Source organism: Triticum aestivum, chromosome 4B (assembly GCF_018294505.1).
Source record: "Triticum aestivum cultivar Chinese Spring chromosome 4B, IWGSC CS RefSeq v2.1, whole genome shotgun sequence".
Taxonomy (NCBI): Eukaryota; Viridiplantae; Streptophyta; class Magnoliopsida; order Poales; family Poaceae; genus Triticum; species Triticum aestivum.
The window spans coordinates 503,330,353-503,344,855 of NC_057804.1; the positions used below are offsets into that span (position 1 = coordinate 503,330,353).

At 42.5% G+C, this 14,503-nt stretch overlaps 1 protein-coding gene across 2 annotated transcripts; it reads left to right on the forward strand.

Moving 5' to 3' along the window:
- The first annotated feature begins 9,543 nt into the window (after positions 1–9,543).
- On the forward strand, positions 9,544–13,007 carry LOC123092949 (superoxide dismutase [Cu-Zn] 2). 2 transcript variants are annotated; one of them, XM_044514810.1, is made up of 7 exons: positions 9,544–9,748; positions 9,847–9,948; positions 11,160–11,255; positions 11,364–11,395; positions 11,484–11,559; positions 12,582–12,635; positions 12,761–13,007. In XM_044514810.1, the coding sequence occupies exons 1-7, from the start codon at positions 9,643–9,645 to the stop codon at positions 12,787–12,789; spliced, it is 495 nt and encodes a 164-aa protein (XP_044370745.1). In that variant the 5' UTR covers positions 9,544–9,642; the 3' UTR covers positions 12,790–13,007. The 2 variants fall into 2 exon arrangements, with proteins under 2 accessions (XP_044370745.1, XP_044370743.1); XM_044514808.1 differs by lacking the exon at positions 12,761–13,007 and having other exon boundaries at positions 12,582–12,724.
- The last annotated feature ends 1,496 nt before the right edge of the window (positions 13,008–14,503 follow it).

The window sequence follows — 14,503 nt, forward strand, 5'->3', positions numbered from 1 at the left end:
GTTGCATGTTTTATGTTTCGCAGAAAACCAATATCAAACGGAGTCCAAAGGGGATAAAAACGGACGGATAATTATTTTGGAATATTTGTGATTTTTGGGAAGTAAAATCAACGCGAGACGGTGCCCGAGGGGGCCAGGAGATAGGGGGCGCGCCCCAGGGAGGCAGGCGCGCCCTGGACTCTCCTAGGCCCCTCGTAAAGCGGTTGACGCTCTTATTTTTCCACAAGAAAGCTAATTTTATGAGAAAAATCTGGGCGAAAGATTCACCCCAATCGGAGTTACGGATCTCCGGATATTAAAGAAACGGTGAAGGGGTAGAATCTGAGAACGCAGAAACGGAGAGATAGATCCAATCTCGGAGGGCCTCTAGCCCCTCCCAAGCCATGGGAGCCAAGGACCAGAGGGGAAACCCTTCTCCCATCTAGGTAGAAGGTCAAGGAAGAAGAAGAAGAAGGGGGGCTCTCTACCCCTTGCTTCCGGTGGCGCCGGAGCGCTTCCGGGGGCCATCATCATCACCACGATCTTCACCAACACCGCCGTCATCTTCACCAACATCTCCATCACCTTCCCCCTTCTATATTCAGCGGTCCACTCTCCCGCATCCCGCTGTACCCTCTACTTGAACATGGTGCTTTATGCTTCATATTATTATCCAATGATGTGTTGCCATCCTATGATGTCTGAGTAGATTTCTGTTGTCCTATCGGTGATTGATAAATTGCTATGATTGGTTTGAGTTGCATGCTTTATTATTAGTGTTTTCCTATGGTGCCCTCTGTGTCGCGCAAGCGTGAGGGATTCCCGCTGTAGGGTGTTGTAATGCGTTCATGATTCGCTTATAGTGGGTTGCGTGAGTGACTGAAACACAAACCCGAGTAAGGGGATTGTTGCATATGGGATAAAGGGGACTTGATATTTTAATGCTATGGTTGGGTTTTACCTTAATGAATCTTTAGTAGTTGCGGATGCTTGCTAGAGTTCCAATCATAAGTGCATATGATCCAACTAGAGAAAGTATGTTAGCTTATGCCTCTCCCTCAAATAATTGCAATAGTGATTACCGGTCTAGTAACATAGTCAATTGCTTAGGGATAATTTCACAACTCCTACCACCACTTTTCCACACTCGCTATATTTAATTTCTTGCATCTTTATTTAAACAGCCCCTAGTTTATATTTACATGCTCTTTATTATCTTGCAAACCTATCCTATCACACCTACAAAGTACTTCTAGTTTCATACTTGTTCTAGGTAAAGTGAACGCCAAGCATGCGTAGAGTTGTATCGGTGGTCGATAGAACTTGAGGGAATATTTATTCTACCTTTAGCTCCTCGTTGGGTTCGACACTCTTACTTATCGAAAACTATTGTGATCCCCTACACTTGTGGGTTATCAAGACCTTTTTCTGGCCAGGTTGCCGGGGAGTCATAGCGTGGGGTGAATTAACTCGTGTGTGCTTGTTTGCTTTATCACTAAGTAATTTTTATTTGCTGTTCTTAGTTGTTTTCTATCTTTAGTTATGGGTAGGAAACGCAAAATACCAAAAAAATTAGTTGTACCTACTACACCAATGGTTGAAGAACCACTCAAAATCTATCACACTACTGAAGCTTTTTAGTTGGATCATCTTTGATCCCTTTGTGCTCATGCTGAACCCCAACTAGCTTAGTTGAGGGCAAATCTTTAGATGAGCATGCTTGTTATGTGCGACACCGTATATCTGAAAAAGGGAAACTATTATGGGATCAAATTTAACGTTTGCAATGCTATGCTTGGACTTTATGAGAATTATATGATGTTACTTGTTGTTCTGAAAACCCTAAGAAACACCTTCCCTACCAATGCTTGTTTAGTGATAATGGAATCATATCTTCATATGCTAAGGGTGTTTATAATTACAAGATGTTCAACAAATTGAAGAATTTGTTGCTTTTAAGGGTGCATATGAAATTGCTTCTTTGATTGAAAAGTATGATGCTACTCTCTACAAATCTGAAAAAAATTCCATACTTGAATATTTCTATGATAATTATGCTTCTAATGCCTATGTTGAACTATATATTGAGGCCTATCCCGCTGTCCAAGAAGAGACTAATATTTTGCAGGAAGCTATGGAAGAAGAAATTGATGAAACTGTGAGCTCATTGGATGAAAAAGATGATGAGGAGAGCGAAGAACAAAAGGAGGAAGAGCGGATTAGCTACCTGTTCCCACCTTCTAATGAGAGTAACTCTTCAACTCATACATTGTTTAATTTCCCTTCGTGCTTACCGAAGGATGATTGCTATGATGATTGTTATGATCCCGTTGATTCTCTTGAATTACCCCTTTTTTATGATGCTTGCTATGCTTGTGGCCAAGATGCCAATATGAATTATGCTTATGGAGATGAACTTGCTATAGTTCCTTATGTTAAACATGAAATTTTTGCTATTGCACCCACGCATGATAGTCCTATTATCTTTTTGAATTCTCCAAACTACACTATATTGGAGAAGTTTGTGCTTGTTAGGGATTATATTGATGGGTTGCCTTTTACCATTGCACATGATGATTTTGATGGATGTAATATGCACGTGCTTGCTGCTCCTACTTGCAATTATTATGAGAGAGGAACTATTTCTCCACCTCTCTATGTTTCCCATACTATGAAATTGCAAGAAACTACTTATACTATGCATTGGCCTTTACTATGTGTGCATGAATTGTTCTTTTATGACATGCCGATGCATAGGAAAAGAGTTAGACTTTTTTGTTGCATGATATATGTTACTTTGTGCTCACTACTAAATTTCAAATCATTGTTAATTAAAATTGGCTTTGATATACCTTGGGATCCGGGTGGATTCATTACTTGAGCACTATATGCCTAGCTTAATGGCTTTAAAGAAAGCGCTGCCAGGGAGACAACCCAGAAGTTTTAGAGAGTAATTTATTTCTGTTTAGTGCTTTCATATAGTTTAAAAAAATAGAAAAAATAAAGAGGGGAACCTAAAAACTTTTCAAAAAGGAAAGTGAAAGTAAGAAAGACAAGCATTGTTGAAGTGGGAGCTAGCCTTGAACTTTGTTCATGCTCACGGAAACTTTGTGAATCTTGATTACAGAAACTTTTCAACAAAAATAATTATCCCCTTGTATAATTCCATTATTTTATAAAAATAATGTGCCAAGGTTTGCCTTTAGGATGTTTACAATGCTCGTTGGTTTGTTCGGTGCAGGACAGAAACTTTGGCTGTAGTGCTCGATTTTACATTTTTACCTGGAACGTCAATTGGTTCTGATTCCTTTTGCACTGTCTTGATATACAACTTGTTTATTTTTCCTAATTGTGGTAGAATTTTTGGGGTACAAGAAGTGTGGTGGATGTTCATATTGCTACAGACTGTTCTGTTTTTGACAGATTCTATTTTTGATGCATAGTTTGCTTGTTTTGATGAAACTATCAATTTATATCAGTGGATTAAGCCATGGAAAAGTTATATTACAGTAGACACAATGCAAAAACAAAATATGAATTGGTTTGCAACAGTACTTAGAGTAGTGATTTGCTTTATTATACTAACGGATCTTACTGAGTTTTCTGTTGAAGTTTTGTGTGGATGAAGTGTCTAATCGAGGAGGTTTCGATATGAGGAAAAGGAAGAGAGGCAAGAGATCAAGCTTGGGGATGCCCGAGGCAACCCCAAGTAAATATTCAAGGAGACTCAAGCGTCTAAGCTTGGGGATGCCCCGGAAGGCATCCCCTCTTTCTTCAACAAGTATCTATATGTTTTCGTATTCGTTTCGTTTATGCATTATGTGCAAGTCTTGGAGCGTCTTTTGCATTTAGTTTTCACTTTTCTTTTATGCACCATGCTGGTATGAGATAGTCTTTGGTTGATTTATAGAATGCTCATTGCACTTCACTTAAATCTTTTGAGTATGGCTTTATAGAATGCTTCATGTGCTTCACTTATATCATTTGAAGTCTAGATTGCCTGTTTCTCTTCATATAGAAAACCGCCATTTGTAGAATGCTCTTTTGCTTCACTTATATTTGTTAGAGCGTGGGCATATCTTTTGTAGAAAGAACTAAACTCTATTGCTTCACTTATATCTATTTAGAGAGATGACAGGAATTGGTCATTCACATGGTTAGTCATAAAATCCTACATAAAACTTGTAGATCACTGAATATGATATGTTTGATTCCTTGCATTAGTTTTGCGATATAAAGGTGGTGATATTAGAGTCGTACTAGTTGAGTAATTGTGAAATTGAGAAATACTTGTGTTGAGGTTTGCAAGTCCCCAGCATGCACGTATGGTGAACCGTTATGTAATGAAGTTGGAGCATGAGGTGTTTTTTGATTGTCTTCCTTATGAGTGGCAGTCGGGAACGAGCGATGGTCTTTTCCTACCAATCTATCCCTCTTGGGGCATGCGTAGTAGTACTTTGCTTCGAGGGCTAAGTAGACTTTTGCAATAAGTATATGAGTTCTTTATGACTAATGTGAGTCCATGGATATACGCACACTCATCCTTCCACTTTGCTAGTTTCTATTTTATCGCGCAACTTTCGCCGGTAGCATAAACCCATTATTTACCCTCCTCAAAACAGCCATCATACCTACCTATATGGCATTTCCATAGCCATTCCGAGATATATTGTCATGCAACTTTCCACCGTTCCGTTTATTATGACACCTTTCACCATTGTCATATTGCTCTTTGCATGATCATGTAGTTGACATCGTATTTGTGGCAAGGCCACCTTCATAATTTTCATACATGTCACTCTTGATTCATTGCATATCCCGGTACACCGCCGGAGGCATTCATATAGAGTCATATTTTATTCTAGCTTTGAGTTGTAATTCTTGAGTTGTAAATCCATAAAAGTGTGATGATCTTCATTATTAGAGCATTGTCCCAGTGAGGAAAGGATGATGAAGACTATCCCCCACAAGTCGGGATGGGACTTCGGACTTTATAAAAATAAAATAGGCCAAAGAAGCCCACAAAAAAGAAAAAGGAAAAAAAGAGAAAGAAAAAAAGGAAAAGAGAAAAGGGAAAAGAGAAAAAAATAAATAAAATGAGAGAAAAAGAGAGAAGGAACAATTGCTACTATCTCTTTTTCCACACTTGTGCTTCAAAGTAGCACCATGATCTTCATGATAGAGTGTCTCCTATGTTGTCACTTTCATATACTAGTGGGAATTTTTCATTATAGAACTTGGCTTGTATATTCCAATGATGGGCTTTCTCAAAATGCCCTAGGTCTTCGTGAGCAAGCAAGTTGGATGCACACCCACTTAGTTTCTTTTGTTGAGCTTTCATATATTTATATCTCTAGTGCATCTGTTGCATGGTGATCCCTACTCGCTCACATTGATATCTACTGATGGGCATCTCCATAGCCCGTTGATACGCCTAGTTGATGTGAGACTATCTTCTCTCACTTTTTTTCCTCACAACCACCACAATAGACCACCATAGTGCTATGTCCATGGCTTGCGCTCATGTATTGCATAAGAGTTGAAAAAGTTGAAGCGCGTTAAAAAGTATGAACCAATTGCTCGGCTCGTCATCGGGGTTGTGCATGATGGGAGCATTTTGTGTGACGAAGATGGAGCATAGCCAGACTATATGATTTTGTAGGGATGAGCTTTCTTTGGCTATGTTATTTCGATAAGACATAATTGCTTGGTTGGTATGTCAAATGATAGACTATTGCCTTGAATCACTCGTGTCTTAATATTCATGCCATGATTAGACTTATGATCAAGATTATGCTAGGTAGCATTCCACATCAAAAATTATCTTTTTTATCATTTACCTACTCGAGGACGAGCAGGAATTAAGCTTAGGGATGTTGATACGTCTCCGTCGTATCTATAATTTTTTATTGTTCCATGCCAATATTCTTCAACTTTCATATACTTTTGGAAACTTTTTATACTATTTTTGGGACTAACATATTGATCCAGTGCCCAGTGCCAGTTCCTGTTTGTTGCATGTTTTATGTTTCGCAGAAAACCAATATCAAACGGAGTCCAACGGGATAAAAACGGACGCAAAATTATTTTGGAATATTTGTGATTTTTGGGAAGTAAAATTAACGCGAGACGGTGCTCGAGGGGGCCAAAAGATAGGGGGGCGCGCCCTGGACTCTCGTGGGCCCCCCGTAAGGCGGTTGACACTCTTCTTTTGCCGCAAGAAAGCTAATTTTATGAGAAAAATTTGGGCGAAAGATTCACCCCAATCGGAGTTACGGATCTCCGGATATTAAAGAAACGGTGAAGGGGTAGAATCTGAGAACGCAGAAACGGAGAGATAGATCCAATCTCGGAGGGGCTCTCGCCCCTCCCAAGCCATGGGAGCCAAGGACCAGAGGGGAAACCCTTCTCCCATCTAGGGAGAAGGTCAAGGAAGAAGAAGAAGAAGAAAGAGGGCTCTCTCCCCCTTGCTTCCGGTGGCGCCGGAGCGCTGCCGGGGGCCATCATCATCACCGTGATCTTCACCAACACCGCCGTCATCTTCACCAACATCTCCATCACCTTCCCCCTTCTATATTCAGTGGTCCACTCTCCCGCATCCCGCTGTACCCTCTACTTGAACATGGTGCTTTATGCTTCATATTATTATCCAATGATGTGTTGCCATCCTATGATGTCTGAGTAGATTTCCGTTGTCCTATCGGTGATTGATGAATTGCTATGATTGGTTTGAGTTGCATGCTTTATTATTGGTGATGTCCTATGGTACCCTCCGTGTCGCGCAAGCGTGAGAGATTCCCGTTGTAGGGTGTTGCAATGCGTTCATGATTCACTTATAGTGGGTTGCGTGAGTGACTGAAACACAAACCCGAGTAAGGGGATTATTGCGTATGGGATAAAGGGGACTTGATACTTTAATGCTATGGTTGGGTTTTACCTTAATGAATCTTTAGTAGTTGCAGATGCTTGCTAGAGTTCCAATCATAAGTGCATATGATCCAAGTATAGAAAGTATGTTAGCTTATGCCTCTCCCTCAAATAGAATTGCAATAGTGATTACCGGTCTAGTAACATAGTCAATTGCTTAGGGACAATTTCACAACTCCTACCACCACTTTTCCACACTCGCTATATTTACTTTCTTGCATCTTTATTTAAACAGTTCCTAGTTTATATTTACATGCTCTTTATTATCTTGCAAACCTATCCTATCACACCTACAAAGTACTTCTACTTTCATACTTGTTCTAGGTAAAGCGAACGCCAAGCGTGCGTAGAGTTGTACCGGTGGTCGATAGAACTTGAGGGAATATTTATTCTACCTTTAGCTCCTCGTTGGGTTCGATGCTCTTACTTATCGAAAACGGTTGCGATCCCCTACACTTGTGGGTTATCAACGAGCTAGTCTAGTAGAGGCTCACTAGGGACATGGTACTTGTTTATGTATCCACACATGTATTTAAGTTTCCGGTCAATACAATTCTAGCATGAATAATAAAACTTTGTCATGAACAAGGAAATATGGTAATAACCAATTTATTATTGCCTCTAGGGCATATTTCCAACAAATTTCTCCTGTAGCACTCTTCGAGAGCATTTCACTTCTTCATCACTCATTCTCCCCCACCTCCATTGGGCAATGCTCCCCTCCGGTGGAGAATTGGTATCTTCTTTGTGCATTCTCGATGGGCCTGAGTCTTCTCATGTCATCATCTGCAACTTGAGACATGCAAGGGCACCCTTCCGTTGTGTGTTGGATGGCTCAGGGTTGGTCATCGTGCAACTTCTTGCTGAAGGCACCTTGTGGTATTCCGTGGTGGTGGCTTCAGTATTGTTGCTGTTGGAGCTCTTAGTCTGTGTCATTTTGAATGTTCCTCTTCCTGTCTCATGGCATAATGTGCTACCTCGACCACATCCTTCTTTTTGCTAGTGGTGTATTGTATGTGCTTATGACATAACTTGTGTTTCATCACCCAACCGCCTATTCTTAAATCTAGAAGGTGATCCTTGTGTTGTGTTGTAAATATGTTATTGGTGTTTTGTATTTTCCGTGTTCTTACTTTGGTGAGTTGTATTGCCCTCGAATTTCGATCCGGTTTTCTTTATATAATGGATCAAATCTCTTTCAAAAATGAGATCGCATTCGAGTGCAGATTCTCCCCCTAAACTACAAGACTTACCAAATGCAAAGTTATGTTCTCATTCATTCTCTTCTCTATTTCCTTTTTGTCATCAAGCCTCTCATAGCTTTGATTTGCACTATCCATCAGAATGTATCAAAGTTGATATAATAATAATAAGATAAAAGGTGTGCAATTTCATTTCTCCATCAATAGAAGGCCAAAGAGATACACATGATCAGATTTATGATTGGGCGAGTTGGTATCGACCTACTTAGCTTAAGGCTGGACCATTCACTCGCCTCATCTTGTGAAGCACTAGCTCCACTTAAGCTTGAGTTATTCTTACGATTAAGACTGTTTTATTAAGAGAAGGCATCTCACGCTTGCACCCCTTCGCTCATACACAAGGGCACCCAGCCGCTAGGGCTTCCGTGCCTCCCGCCCGCACCACCGACAGCCAACCTTGTCTCCTGTGGCATTACGGCCATAGTGATGCAGTGTATCCCGTGCCTTGTCTATGGGAGGGCTTCGTTTTCGGATACTCTTTTGAGTTTTTCTTGTAGAGAAAGGCATACACCCGACTTTATAAATAAAGCCACCAAGCAGAGTACCATACAACGGGCCCAGAGTTCACCGAGCGAAGAGGTGATGCGGCGGCTATCTGAAGACGGAATAAGGCTCTCCCTACCCAGCCTCCGTCCAGTGAAGCTTCTAGCATCGCCGGAGGGCGTGTGGATGTTTGTCTCCGGCGAATCTCGTAGGATTGGGTTGGCGCTTGTCTTCGAAGGATTCACATGGCTCCAGTCTTTGTTCGTTTGTGTTTGTGTGTTTACAGGTTGGATCTTTTCGATCTATATTTCTCTTCATCGGTGGTAGTTGCTAGTTTGATGTCTTGATCCTACAGGGCCTTAGCACGACGACTTCCCGACTATCTACTATAACAGGGTTTGCGCCGCTCCGGTGAGGGAGAGGCGATGACGGCGGCGCGCCTTCGGCTTGCTACAGTGCTTGTTGTCATCGCTAGATGGTCTGCATACCTGGATGTAATTTTTACTTCAAGTGTTATTTGTGCTACCTTGACAGTTGATGAATACCTAGGTATGAAGTTTTTCAAAAAAAAAAACCACTCTATTAAAAGAGAAAAATATAAGCTCCTGTGGTCTGACTATCTGAAACTTCCCAGGGGAAAACAAAAGGCAAAATCCAATGTGACATATGTTTTCTTTTTTAAAGAAACAAGCGACGAAATAGCTAATGATAACGCAGAAATGTTTCCGTCGACTACGAGGCGCCTACGTGACTTCGTAAATCTCAAGATGATATGCCGGCTCAGTTTCTCGAAGGTGCTTATAGGAGTAAGATGTGCGTCTATATTCATAAGGATAAGTGTATGCGCGTATATATGAGCGCTTGTGTCTGTACCGTGTTAAAAAAACCCGGAGATAATTCTGCCAAAAAAAAACCCAGAAACGAGAGGCAGAGCCGGCGAAGAGGGGGAAAACGATCCGCTCTGCACCGAGGCGACAAAGGGCAAGAAGGAATGGCAGGGAAACCCGGCAGCCTCAAGGGCGTCGCCCTCATCAGCGGCGGTAGCGCCGACAGCGCTGTCGCCGGCGCCCTCCACTTCGTCGAAGACCCCTCCTCCGGTATATGCTTACTCTATTCTGTGCTCTCTACAGCGGTCCTAAACCGCGCTCTTCTCGCTGATAAGAGTGATACAGTTTGATCTCCCTGTGCGTGCTAGGGTATACCGAGGTGAGGGGGAGGGTCTCGGGCCTCGCCCCGGGCCTCCACGGCTTCCACATCCACGCCTTCGGCGACACCACCAACGGCTGCAACTCCACCGGTCCGTAGCCTTCTCTAGCTTGTGTGACTTTGGACCTGTCCAATCGAGGATACTGGTAGTTCAGATAAAACTGCATCTTGGGAATTCCTTGTAACTTTGCAAGGAAGTCGAAATGAATTCAAATCATAACGAATTCTCAATTGCAACGAATCTGCTGTAATTTTACCTAAGCAAAGCTTCACGTTTGAGTTCAGCTGTCTTATGATCCGAATCCATATACTGGGTATGGATTTGTGGGCTTTATAATCGCTTTTACAAATTGAGCATTTGAGCTGTGCAGTGAAGAATTGCATAAACTGAAGCTTTTGTTGATAAACAAGTGTCCTGTGCATAATTACTGGTCCATATGAGTTGGAATAAAGAGAAACATGAATTCAGGCACTGTCAGGAAACCTACTATTTGTGCTTGGCGTTGAGCATAAACTATGGGTGGAAACCTGATGCCACCAACACTTATTACATGCCTTGATAGTTCACACAAAAACAGATAACCCCCAGTACTGGGTAGAAGCTGTACATCACTTTCCCAGAAATATTACAGATTGTTAAGCAATTGAGGCTCAACTCTATGAAAAGCAGATATGCTGCCTGCGCCAAAGTTGGTGATAGCCTGAATCATCTCAGAAGAATAGCAGTTTAAAACATTTGCAGAGAGAAACCTGTTTCTTGAGGGGAGATCTAACAAATTTATCTTGCTTGTGGAAATTTACACCTTTGCTGGCAAGTGGAACTAGTTAGTACCTGTTGATGGAATGTGTAGCAATCAGTTTGCGCTGTTTTTGCAGCAAGCTTACATAAATTGATTCAAGTTTAATGTTGGCTATGAAATATGGTTTCCACTGTTGAATTATCTGTTCCTTCAAGTTATCATATGGGACTACTAAATATCATATGGCTACTACTCTTTTCAGATTAGTCTACTGGTGTCTTACTAATAGATGGGATTGTGAGGTTGTTCATGGGATATTGTAGTTCAGTGCATTTTTAGACTTTGGATTCTGGTCTCTTCTTTTAATGGCTAATTGGAGTCGAGATAACTATATTAAGTAACTAAAAAAATTAGTTTAAGCTACGTACACATAAAATTTGTTGGGGTATTTTGTAGAGCTTCTTGCAAACATCATATTCCATAGATAGGGATTAAGTTTTGAAGAAAATGTACATTGTGTGGAAACTTTACGATGTGCTGATCACATTTATCTGTCTAACAGGACCCCATTTCAATCCTCATAATAAGTTCCATGGAGCACCGATGGATGATGAACGACATGTGGGCGACCTGGGAAACATACAAGCCAACAAGGATGGTTAGTCATATGACTACTCAACAATTTTTTAGTGTTAGGCAACTATGGGTCAAGTTACTGTCTTGAAGTAATCCCTGTTTTTAGTAACATGCTAGTGATTTATTTCAGGTGTTGCAGAAATCTTCATAAAGGACTTGCAGGTTCCATTGCATTGAAGGATGCAAAAACATTTTATCATCTTGGTATAATTTTTATGTACTGGTAATTCATTTCTGTTGTTGTATGAAGATTTCACTAAGGGGGCCTCATTCCATATTGGGAAGGGCAGTTGTTGTTCATGCTGATTCTGATGACCTGGGAAAGGGTAAGCATTTTAACCTAACTGTGAGATGTATATTTCTGTAAAAATAAGTCCAGTCTTCCTTTTATATGTATATATCCAGGAATAAGATAGATAGAACTTCTTTCAGAAAAATTATGATTGAATGTTTCACTGTAGTCTGAAGCAAGTAAATTACAGTACCACCTGCTGAACTGGGGTGTTACTCTGTATATAATGTTGATATCATACACTTAAATGTCTTTCCTTGAGCACATGTCCATTCAGTTCCCCAATTAAACCAGGACCATGGGTGACACTGGATCATGACTAATTGCTGAAGGTCGCCTGGAGTGTAATGGATTTACTATATCCAACTGATATGTGATTTGCTCAAGCCTATTAGTGTATGAAAATTTTGGTGTGTTGCAAGCAGCAGAGCAGAACACACCAGGCAAAGATAGCGCCACGTTACAGGATTACTGCACCATGGGTTATGTCATTCTACACTTGTAGGCACTGAATGCCTAGTCAGTATTTTGAAGTATGTTTTGTTTTGTGCATGACATAGGTTTGATGAGAACTCGTACTCTGTTAATCACAATAGGGTAGCAGTAAAATGTTATGACTTTGGATGAAAAGAGAATTTTGTAATTTGTTATGCCGCAATCTGCCATGTTCTGTTGTCTTAATTATCAAGCACTGTTGGGTGTTATATACATGTCCTGCTACATGGGTTAATTTGTCGCATGTCGCAGGAGTCATTTGGATGCTTGGGGGGGGGGGGGGGGGGGGAACCTGTATATCTGACCTCGTTTTGTATTCAATTTGAATTTCTAAAACGAGTATGATACTTACTCTGTTTCATTTGATGGTTTCCTCTGCACTCTATCCAAGCTTACCTATGCTCTGCTGCACTTGAAACGTCAAACATGTATTTCCTTGTTTTTTGTAACCATTGGGCGACTGCAGATTCCTGAACATTTGTACTACTGTTTAGTAATAGGTCTTGGCCGGCATTCACATATTTTTACTGCTCCTGACTATTTTCCTTTAATATTTTGTAGGTGGCCATGAACTCAGCAAGTCAACAGGAAATGCAGGAGCCAGAATTGGATGTGGTAAATGGCAAACCCTTCATTTGTTTTCAACACTGAGCAAATGCACGCACAAGGTGCTGCTTTCTGTAGATGGTTCTATAATACCATGACTGTACTTAACACATATATCCTCGAATAACTTGTAGGTGTAATTGGAATTCAACCTGCTGTTTAAAAAACAAATATAAGAGCCATTGGAGTTCATGCTGGTACTGTTACGCGCAGACAAGGAAATACTGATGTCGTTCAAGATCATACATTTTAATGTGCTATTATTGTGATCAGTTATGTGAATGTATACATGTACTCTTCATATCTTCTTTGCGGGTAAGTACTCTTGATAATAATATATTTTTAAATAAATAAAAGAAGATAAAAGGTTGTGCCAACTTATATCAACCTGCTCCCAGTCCCGAACTTGCACTGATAATGGATGCTTGTTTTTGTAACAAAGCAAAATAACACAAGACCTTTTGTTGTTGCATACAGAATATCCGACAATATACATCTCTCGCCGTATAAGGTCCATTGAACTGAATGAATGACTGAGAATAGGCACGGATGTTGCATGATTGTATCAAAAAATTAAATAAAATCAATCTGTTACTGCGGTCCAATTTGCGCAGTTCAAACTTGTGTTAGATAGTTGGATCCCGCTGCCAAGTGTTTAAAAAACGGCTCATCCATCCTTTGTTAATTAACTAACCAAGCTCCTATCTGGACAAGAATCACCATATATGTGACGTCCTTGACCCCATCCGGCCGTGACCGTCACCCTTGCAAGCCGTGACCAGGCCACCAAAGACGGCAGTCCCAAGACGCTCAGGCCAGGCGCTAGCAGCCGGCAGTGGACGATCGAACAAGCACAAGAGAACAGAAGGACATCAATAGACCTCCAAGCTCCGTAACAATTTAGTAATGGCCTTCCTGGCTTCGGCGATACTGAATTGCTGATACCAAGGTCAGACCCACGCAGGAAATGCCTCGACGGGAACCGGACGCGCCGGAAGGCGCCAAGGACGCCCGCGCGTACGTACGTACGCGCCCAAACAACGATGCGTCGCCGGCGTTCGCGGCGTGTGGCGCGCGCAAGGGCCTGGAGCTTCCCCTTGGCGCCGGCAGCGCGATGCCGGCGTCGCGCGGCGACGGTGGCTACGGACAGCCCCAAGGGCCGAGGCCGGTGGCGCCACGGAGAAACGGCTCGCCTTGATCGTGGACCTGAGCGAGCGAGGGAAGAAAAAGAAAGAAACTGGCGCGACCCCGGGCCGTGGCCAAACCTTAACTGCGCTGGTCGGTGCTGGCTCGAGAGGAGTAAAGAAAGCCGGCCGGGCGCGCGCGCGCGTACGTGGCCGCGTCCGAGCTGCCTGGAAAAACGGCTGGCCGGGCGCCCGTGCGCGCGGTCGCCGCCGTGGGAGGGACGGCGGGCGATCGCGTCGCGGGAGGGGCGGCAGCATTCGTGGGCAGGGCAGGCAGGGATTCGCACGCACATATACTACAACGTGCCTAGGGTTCCGTATTCTTCTGGCGTGTCGTCCTCGTCCCCCGCCTCGGCTCCGCGCTGTGCCTGCTGTGTGCGCTGGCTTTGCCGTGGCGACACCGCTGTTTGCACCGTGAGCCCTCCGATGCGCCGGGCAGGCCGACCGTTCTTCTGCCGTCCCGTCGTACCATCCCGTGTGTGGTACGCCCCATAGTGCTAACGTCGTCTCTGTTGGTCCGTGACTTCACCCGTTTCAGCCACTAGTACGTCGGTACATACATGCACATGGACCATCCATCCGTATGCTCTGCATGCATCAGTATACTTTCAGTACGCGGTCTGATTCTGAAAATACATACATACAGATATGCACATGCATGGTCTGAACCCAGGGCGGTCCAAAACGCACCTA